At 37.8% G+C, this 9,588-nt stretch overlaps 1 protein-coding gene across 1 annotated transcript; it reads left to right on the forward strand.

The window, feature by feature from the left end:
* Positions 1 to 631: 631 nt before the first annotated feature.
* LOC146325326 (glucose-6-phosphate 1-dehydrogenase-like) lies at positions 632 to 9,422 on the forward strand. The gene is made up of 12 exons (XM_084721265.1): positions 632 to 1,124; positions 1,778 to 1,815; positions 3,133 to 3,241; positions 3,327 to 3,544; positions 4,751 to 4,909; positions 5,033 to 5,158; positions 5,263 to 5,356; positions 6,602 to 6,788; positions 6,875 to 7,110; positions 8,379 to 8,455; positions 8,560 to 8,652; positions 9,079 to 9,422. The coding sequence occupies exons 1-12, from the start codon at positions 996 to 998 to the stop codon at positions 9,167 to 9,169; spliced, it is 1,557 nt and encodes a 518-aa protein (XP_084577391.1). The 5' UTR covers positions 632 to 995; the 3' UTR covers positions 9,170 to 9,422.
* Positions 9,423 to 9,588: the final 166 nt, after the last annotated feature.

The following is a 9,588-nucleotide window of genomic DNA, read 5'->3' on the forward strand; positions in this document are numbered from 1 at the left end:
TGCGGCCCTTTGCTGTGTGTCATTCCTCCACAAGTAGGTTCAGTGTCCCTGCAGCCTGCAGGCAAACTTCCTAAGCTTCAACCTATTTAATTTACCATCTAAGGTTCCAACTTCCTACTTGGACAGCAGTCTTCTTTTTAAACACTAGGCCAGCCATTCCCAAATTTAAGAATGCCGCTGCCCAATTTGAAGTCTGAATATCTTCTGTGGCTCACCCTAACCTTTAAACACAACTGTGATCAACACACGACCCTTTATTTCCCTATATATTTGGATGTGGATATATGGCAATGCAGAGCAAATGATACCCACACGTTTGGGAATCTCTCCGTTTGTGTCTTACATATTTTTCCGTTAAACAATGAAATACATTTGAGTTGTAGCCAACCATTTTGATCTGTCTTGACTAATTGTACTACTTCCTATAAATAGTAGTAATTTTAGTTCTCGTTATCTCCTAATTTTGTATTAGTGCTTTTTATTGGAGGTACTGGCCTGCGTGGAAACAGGATTCTGGACTCATTTATAATCCTGTAAGTATGCCAGAGGTTACGTGCTGATAAGAAGTCTTTCTGTCACACGGCCGTAAGACTTTCTCTTTCAGAGGCAGCTGTTCATGTTTGCGCAACATTTGTCCAAGGAGTGGTGTAGGAGCAGTAAACATTCCTGGCCATTGTTTTCAGCCTCGTCTGAATAGACCTGAAATGTGACTTAAAGAGAATGGGCAGCACTTCTTCCTGGTTACCAGGTTTTCCTGGTTTAATTTCAAGCTTCAGCCTTCCTGACTGCAGGAGTGGAGAGGATTATACATGTTAGAGAGCTTGAGGAAGCAGTGACATTGAGGTATTATTTCTTTACAACAACAGGTGGCAGCATTAACTTGCTGAGTTTTTCTGCAAGGTGAGGATGACTATTGAAATTTCACCATAGTCTGTGTGTGTCATGTGGCCATGGGGAAACGAGCAACCACAGTAGGGGCAGACTGAGACCAGCAGATGGGTCAGAAGATGAGCACTGAGCCTTTGACTCGCTCTGAGGTGTTTGGACAGCTCAGGAAGGAGCTCTATGGAGAGAAGCAGTCCACTCACTCCCCCACTCACATATTCATTATCCTGGGAGCCTCTGTGAGTACAAACTGAACTTCTTACAACATAACCACTGTTTCCTCTATTCTAAAAACTGATGCACTCGCAATTTCCCTTTAACACAGATCTGCAGAAATGATTAGTTTTGTTTCAGTAGTCAAGTCTACAACTGTCTTATTTGCTGATTTTTATCTACATTAAACTGCAAACAGTGAAAAAGAAGTTTAAAAAGAGATTTTAAAGGGACAGAGGCCCAACTGAGTTGACACAAAGCCTTGCTGATCAGGAGAACAATTAACTGGGGAATATTTGCAGTGTGGTAATCAGAATATGAAAGCCAGGGAATGAGCATGTTTACTGAAATGTGCTGCATCTACTTTTTCCTTTGTCCGGCTTTGAAATCGGGGAGAACATTTGTTCAACTGTTTTTGGCACAAGTTCTGAAATGTAGTCGTTTTTATTCTCTTTTCTCTGCCATCAAAGTTAGTAATCTATTTAAATTTTACAGGAGGGCCTGCAAAGAGGGTGTGTTCATAGTTGGTACATTACTCAATAGATCCACTCGTTCCACTGGACTGTGACCAATTATATCTAAAGTTTACCTGCTCTTTGGACTTTGATTGATTCTTTTCAGCCACAGTGATTATCAGTAGAAGTTCATGATTGGATCTCTTTCTGTATTATTTGCACAGGGGGATCTTGCTAAAAAGAAGATCTATCCAACTTTATGGTGAGTAAAGAAACGCTGCACATATAGAGATCTTAAGTGCAGCTCTTCCACAACAAAATGATCTTTTAGATTGTGACCCCTTAATGGTTATGTCCGTTATTTTGCACTTGTCTCACACAAAACAAGGCCTCAAGTACATAGAGCATTTTTTATGTAATCCATGCTTGTAATGTTTTTCTTATGAGTTCAATTAGAATTAATTTGTTCTTTTTCAATTGCCAATTTCAATAAGTTTCTTTAATAAAACTAAAGAAAAAAGAATAATCCATCTCGGATACCTCACTGTGTTGTATGACATATTTTAAATACACAAACTAATGGATTATAATTCAGTTCTACACCAAATATCTCCCAATAACCATTGTTCTATATCAAACAAGATCATCTGGTTTTTGATACACTCCCAAAATGTGTTGCTTTAAGTCTGGGTTGCACCAATAAGGATAACTTTATAAACTGATGGTTGAACTTTAAGTAATGTTGCACCCAACTTTTAAAGTAACTTCAATTTAAGAGATATTAAATTTAAACTTCTCCTTAAATCACAGTTTACTTTTTTACTCTCAACTTAGATTAAATTGAATTATGTTGTCCCAAAACTTTAAACATAAATTTAAACTGTTTCCCAGTATTGATTTTAAACTTTTAACTTTTAAAATGACTGCATTTTTGAGATGGATTGAGAAGAATAATCAAGTTGCTCCATAAATCAGGTCAGCAAGTTTTTCTCAAAGGAGGAGAAATTAGAGCTTGTCTGCCGTCATAAGTTGGCCAACTAGGCTAACTAACTTTTTAGGTAGCTTCAAAATAATGTCACGTTATGTTAACTCTCTAACTAATGTTAGCTAGCAAATTGTTTTGCCATTTTTTCAGCTAAAGCTCGCAAACAATGTAGTATTTTATTAATTTTTTTAGTTAATGTTTAGTAGCAAGCAATATAAGGTTTTTTGTCAGATATTTAGCTAATGTTAGCTAGCAAACAATATAACATTCTTGGTTTCTTTAGCCAGATAGCAAACAATGTAACATTGTTTTGTATGTATTTATTTTAATTTTGGTAAGCAAGCATCTCTATTAATGAAGCTTATTCTTCACTAATTCATTAAACTTATATTTACTCAACTGAGATTTTTTTTAAACATCTGGATTTACTCATTTTAAACCTAGTTTAGCTTTAAACTCTGATTAGAACAACAAATGAATCTTTGCTGGTGTGACCCAGACTAAAAGTTGTTTGGTCACTTTGTATCATGAGGAGTTTGACCGTTGGACGGTGTTCTGCCTCACTGATTTTGACTGACTCTGTTCCTCCTGTAGGTGGTTATTCAGGGATGGCCTGCTCCCAAATGACACCTACTTTGTGGGTTTTGCCCGGTCCAACCTGACCGTGGAGGACATCAAGACAGCATGTCTGCCTCATATGAAGGTAGTTTATCTAAGGATTCTTGTTGGCAGTCTGAGATGAGATGAGGGATGTTTCCAGGAGTCATTGTTCGGATGTTTTCCCCCAGGTCACTGATGAAGAGAGTGAGAGTCTCTCAGCCTTCTTCAGTAAGAACTCCTACCTCAGAGGCAGGTACGATGACGACAGCTCCTTCGTTCAACTCGAAGCTCATCTGTCGTCTCTGCCCGGGGGAGCTGACGCCAACAGACTGTTCTACCTGGCTCTGCCGCCCACCGTCTACCACCATGTCAGCACCAACATCAGAGCCCACTGCATGAGCAGCAAGTCAGTGTCTCTTATACTCTGCAATAGCAAATTAGTTCATTCAAAATGCAGCCGCTAGATTCCTCACCAATTCTGACAAAGGAGTACCCCAATTTCCGCTTCACTAAACTGGCAACCTGTGTGTTTTACACTCAGTTTTAAGATTTTAATCGTCCCTCTTAAGGCCTGGATAGGACTGACCCCTGGGAATATCACTGACTTCTTAATCCCCATGATCCTCCAGCAGGTCAATTATTGAGATATAAAAGATATAAAACCAGGGTCAACTGGGCCTTTGCTGTCAGGACCTGTCACTCTGGAAAGACCTGTCAGAGATGATGAAGCCACATCTTTGTTCTCTTTTAATATCTTCTTTCTAGAAACAGACTTTTTAAAATGTGCTTTTACATTATTAATTCTTTCTCTGCTCTATATGTCTAATAATCTGTTCTATTGTTTTTAATATCTTGTTGTATACTTTAGCTTATTTAATAATTAAATAATAATAATAACAATAATAATAATAATAATAATAATAATAATAATTATTATTATTATTATTATTAATTAATTAATTAATTATTTATTCATTATTTTATTGTTATTTTATCAATCAATCAGAATCTATTTGTATAAGACTTTTCATACAAACAAATGTAACACACAGCACAGCAGCAAAAACGATGACTTGGAATTAATAAAGCACTAAAATAAGACCGACATTCATTAAAAATAGGAACTAAGGAAGTGCTATCTTAAGTTTGGAAATTCCAGAGGCAGGATATTATCTCAAATTAGAAAGATGAGGTAAATAAATAAAAATGAATCAATAAATAAAAATGCCAAACTATAGATAAAAAGTAATGAAAGGTTAAGAGAGGTTAAGGTGTTAAAAGGAAATGAAAGATAAATAAGTTAATAATAAATAGATAAAATGATGTACCAACTAGTGAAACAGGCAAAAATGTATGAATAAATTGACAATAAACAAATAAAGTTTAATTAAAAGCCAGACTTAAAAGTTAGGTCTTGAGTTTGCTTTTAAAAATATCATCATTCTCTGCTGCACCTCTTATTGGATTGTTGGTTTTTAAGTTATTTATTAATTCATTTATTTATTTTACAAAGTGAGGCACTTTGCAATCATGTTTTGAACGGTGCAATACAAATAAAATTTATTACGTTTATATGATCACGTTATTCTAATCAGCTGTGTTTGTTAAACAGAGGCTGGAACAGGGTGATTGTTGAGAAGCCGTTTGGTCGTGACCTGCAGAGCTCACAGGAGCTGTCGGCCCACCTGTCATCCCTGTTCACTGAAGACCAGATCTACCGTATAGACCACTACCTGGGCAAAGAGATGGTGCAGAACCTCATGGTGCTCAGGTAACAAGCTCCATACACACATTTACAGGCGCTTAACCACTGGTATAAAACTACACATCACAGATAAGATTTTGCTGGCACTGAGGCTTTTATTTCAGGAGTGTTTTATTCTCTCACTTCCAGGTTTGGAAATCGCATCTTTGGACCCATCTGGAACAGGGACAACGTGGCCTGCGTGGTCCTCACCTTCAAAGAGCCTTTTGGCACTCAGGGCCGTGGAGGATACTTTGATGACTTTGGTATCATTAGGTGAGAAACGTTACACTTGGATAAAAGTGAAAACACTCAATACCAGGTCATTGTTACACTAAAGCCTCCTTGCCCTGACTGCTGTTGTTGTTTCTTTGATGTAGGGATGTCATGCAGAACCATCTCCTCCAAATGCTCTGTTTGGTCGCCATGGAGAAACCTGTTTCCACCAGCCCAGATGACGTGAGGGATGAGAAGGTAACACCAATGATTGGATGGTTAGAAATAGTTTAGTTTATTTTGCTCACTTCAGAGTGTATTTACAGATAATTACACGTTACAAAAGCAGATTGTACTCTAACACAAATGTCTTATACACAATCTATGATCTAAACAAGGGCAGGAACAAGACACATCCATAAATTTAGCTTTTTTCCAATTCAAAGACAGTTTATTTTAATCAAACCCTCTTAATTTTGACCATTTCAGAGATTATTCTATCTGTAACTGTCTTTTAAGCATAACAAGAACAAAAAATATTTATATTATATGTGAACAGGAGATGCTGACATGTTTTCAACACTTCACAGATCTCATTAATCCTTTTCCCAAAACATTGTAACAACTGTACAGTTACAACGTTTCCATTAGTTACGTTGTTGCTACATTGTTGAAACATTACACCATAACAGGTATTTTATTGTATTTTTGCAACGTCTGTTAAATGTCCTCTGCATGACGTTTCCTGTATTTTTATATAATGATGTTGCTAAAACATCATCTCCAAAATGACGTGCTGGTAACAACACTCAGGAATTTCACCTGGTAGGTTTCTGCAACGTCACATGTTGCAAACATGACGTTGCATTTAGGTTCCTGCAATGACTTTGTGTGAATACTTCTTGATCACTTGTGAACGGTCCTCCTAATTCCACACGCCTTGTCCAGAAAATACCCATACCATATATTTCTTTTTGCCTTGGCTGCTGTTATTTCTTCTATTAATCAAATTAATGCTAAAGATGTAACTCTATTTGTTCTAGTGATTCTGACTCATTCTATTCTTTTCTATAGAATTATCTAACCTTTGTACAAATGTTTTTTTAATCACTTTAGAAAACTGAGACAGCAGTGGTACTGGTCTGTAGTTATTTAAACTGTTTGTCACCATTTTTCAAAAGTGGAATTACCCTTGTTATTTTCATTTTATTATGGAAAAAAAATGCCAGATTGGAAGGACAAATTTCAAACACAAGTCAACAGTTTGATTATGTAGTAAATGGTCTTTTTGATATTAATCACATCACAGTCAGTTGATGTTTTATTGTTACATTTCCTCTCCAAGAAACACTGACTGTAAAATTTACTGTCACCACTTCCACTTCCACCTACCTTGTATTTCAGTAGACTTTGCCAGCTTTGATCCACATTGTGTATATTTGTGCATATTTTCTGTCCATGTTGTTGTAATACTGTGGTCTTGTAATCACTGACATGCTATAGGTGAAGGTGTTGAAGTGTATAGCCCCTGCCACTGTGTCAAATGTGGTGCTCGGCCAGTACATCGGGGACCCTGAGGGGGAGGGCCAGTCCAAACTGGGTTACCTTGATGACCCCACTGTACCAGAAGGCTCTTGCACACCAACCTTTGCCACTGCAGTGCTCTATGTCCAGAATGAAAGATGGGATGGTGAGGCAAAACTTCTACTTTTTCCTCACTTGTCTTTATCTTCATGTATGGCCTCCTCTCTAATTTTCTCCCCTCATGTTCACCAGGGGTTCCCTTCATCCTCCGCTGTGGTAAAGCTCTGAATGAGCGGAAAGCAGAGGTGCGTCTGCAGTTCACCGACGTGCCGGGAGACATCTTTGGCGAACGCTGTCAGAGAAACGAGCTGGTGGTACGGGTGCAACCAGATGAAGCTATTTACCTGAAGATTATGACGAAGAGGCCGGGAGTTCACTTCAGCCCAGAGGAGACGGAGCTGGACCTCACCTACAGGAGCAGATATAAGGTGCTGCACGCTCACTTTATCCATTATGATCTATCATTCAAGTCCAACTTTAAGAATATTATTTTCTTGTCCTGTCAGCGTGTTATCTTCAGAAGTTTTACTTGTGTCAAGTATTTTCTTTAATCAATGTAAATCTTTTTGTGTTGAGATAGTGTCACTTGATTCGTGAGATAAGTCTGTTATATTTGGTTTATTTTAATAGCTTTATTCTTCAACATACTATAATATGTTATGTCAGAAAGTCTACTGATTTTGAGGTGACATTTGATGATATTTGATTGATATTCAATGTCTCACAGTAATAGAAGTTGATGGAGTTGTTTAAATATAGGGTGGAGGTGTAAAGATGCCACCAAGTAAGGTTCCAACAGTTAAATCAGGACCGCTTTCTGCACAGAAACCTTTATTTTCCAATTAATGCTTCAAAGGGAATCACCTGAGCCTTCAGCTGATGTAGCTAGGATTGCGACTCTGTGGCCTGCCTGAACTATGGCCTAAAGTTGGCCACCTACTAGTTGAACATTGTTGGCTTTAGTTGGCCTCTGACAGAAAGCAGATCCTTCAGGTGCAGCTGCCTGTCTGGCCCACACTAAGAGCCTTTAAACATGAGTGTCACATTAGCCAGCTAGAAATCATTGTGACCAAGACAAAAGAATCACTTAAACAAGATCTGAAAACAGATGATTTCATTTGATAGCCAGCAAGTTGAAACTGTAGAAAACTTTAAATATCTTGGTACAGCTCTTGAGTTCTCTGAATATACAGAGTAAATTTCTCACAGCAACTTTATCTTTTTAGGAAGCTCAGCAACCTCAGTGTTAGTCAGCAGTTATCTTTTACTGTTGAGAGCACTTTAACTTTTTACATTCCTGCCTAAACTGTAGATCTAAAAATACATGTTTTTTTAGGATTGCATCAATGACAAGCAAAATAACTGACAAACCCTAAAAGCCATTGATTCAACTTTTTACAGAAAGGGTGAGGAAGAAGATGAGGAGTATCCTGGGAGATAGCTTTCATCCTCTCATCAGTCAGTTTGAGCCTTTGAGCTCCGCAGGGTGATATAGAGGATATATAACCCCTCTGGCAGCTCAAAATGTATTTAAGACATCCTTCATCCTATGTGCGATCAATGTTCTTGACTTGAAGTGACTGCTGAGGACAATAAAGATATCTTCTGTTTTATTCTCTTATCTAATATCCTATAACAGAATATAATCCCATATCATCGTATTTCAAGTATATTAACAGCTGCCATCTTCTTCTAGAATGTGAAGCTCCCAGATGCCTATGAGAGGTTGATACTGGACGTCTTCTGCGGAAATCAGATGCATTTTGTCCGCAGGTTGGCAATAATATTTCGCAGTCATAGTTCATTATTGAGATAGTTTTGTTTTAATGTGCTAATGTGCTATTCTGTGACCTGAGTTCTTCCTCTTTCTGTCCCAGTGATGAGTTGCGGGAGGCCTGGAGGGTCTTTACGCCTCTCCTCCACCAGATAGAGGCTGAGAAGACACGACCTATCCCTTACACATATGGAAGGTAACATTGTCTGCTTTATGAGACAGAAATAAAACCTTTTTTTATTACTTTATTGCAGTGGTTAAAATGATTTTATGGGTTTATTGCAAATTTTTAGATTTTTTTTGTACTAAAAAAAAAGAAAAAAGGGTAGGATATAAGGGGATAAGAAAGGATAAGAAAGGGGGGCATTGGGATTGGGGATAAGTGTCTAATTATTGCAAATCTTGGACTATATTAATATAATGAGACATTTTACCAAAACCATTTTTAATTTTATATGTCTTTGATTTTAAAGGTTAATTTTCCACGTCCATTAATTTACAGTTGTACTTCTGCTAGATTTGACTGTGAGACAAGCTGATGCTAGAATAAAAACATGATGCACGTTTTCCTTTTCCCCTTTCATTTCTCGTCCTCCTGTCTTTTCTTTGTTGTCGTCCACAGTCGCGGTCCAAACGAGGCGGATGATCTGGTGAAGAGGGTGGGATTCCGCTATGAGGGAACATACAAGTGGGTGCAGCCCCACACAACATGATGCCGTCTGTCACACACATGCACACATAACTCACACACACTCACACACACCACTGTAGTCAAGTTTACAAACAATAAAGTTTACTGCAATCTTTCACTGCTGTACCATGGTGTGATTGTGTCTGCATGTAGAAGGTTTTTTTTTTTATCCCTAATCATTCAGGAATGAATGTTGAGATAAAAAAAATATCTGTAGTAGCCTGATTTGAGTGTTCACCTGTAAATTTTTAAATAAATCATTGTTCACCCTTTCACCTGCCCTTTTTTTTCCCTTTTTTAACAGCTTTAGCTAAAGCTAACACCTATGAGAGACTTGTAGAGCAAGAAAATCTCTTCGTTTGTGATTGTCTGAACGTTGAGAATATTCGCCTTTTCTCTGCTGTCACCAGACCTGTGTGTGTTTACGGTCATCACTGAACC

This window comes from Lutjanus erythropterus, chromosome 6 (assembly GCF_056507025.1).
Source record: "Lutjanus erythropterus isolate fLutEry1 chromosome 6, fLutEry1.hap2, whole genome shotgun sequence".
Taxonomy (NCBI): domain Eukaryota; kingdom Metazoa; phylum Chordata; class Actinopteri; order Lutjaniformes; family Lutjanidae; genus Lutjanus; species Lutjanus erythropterus.

Excerpts from the sequence above, each read along its gene's own strand:
- LOC146325326 (XM_084721265.1), top strand. The coding sequence starts at position 996 with ATGGGTCAGAAGATGAGCACTGAGCCTTTGACTCGCTCTGAGGTGTTT. Across the intron at positions 6,789-6,874 it reads CCAGAATGAAAGATGGGATG|GGGTTCCCTTCATCCTCCGC; the intron begins GTGAGGCAAAAC and ends CATGTTCACCAG. Across the intron at positions 8,653-9,078 it reads ATCCCTTACACATATGGAAG|TCGCGGTCCAAACGAGGCGG; the intron begins GTAACATTGTCT and ends TGTCGTCCACAG.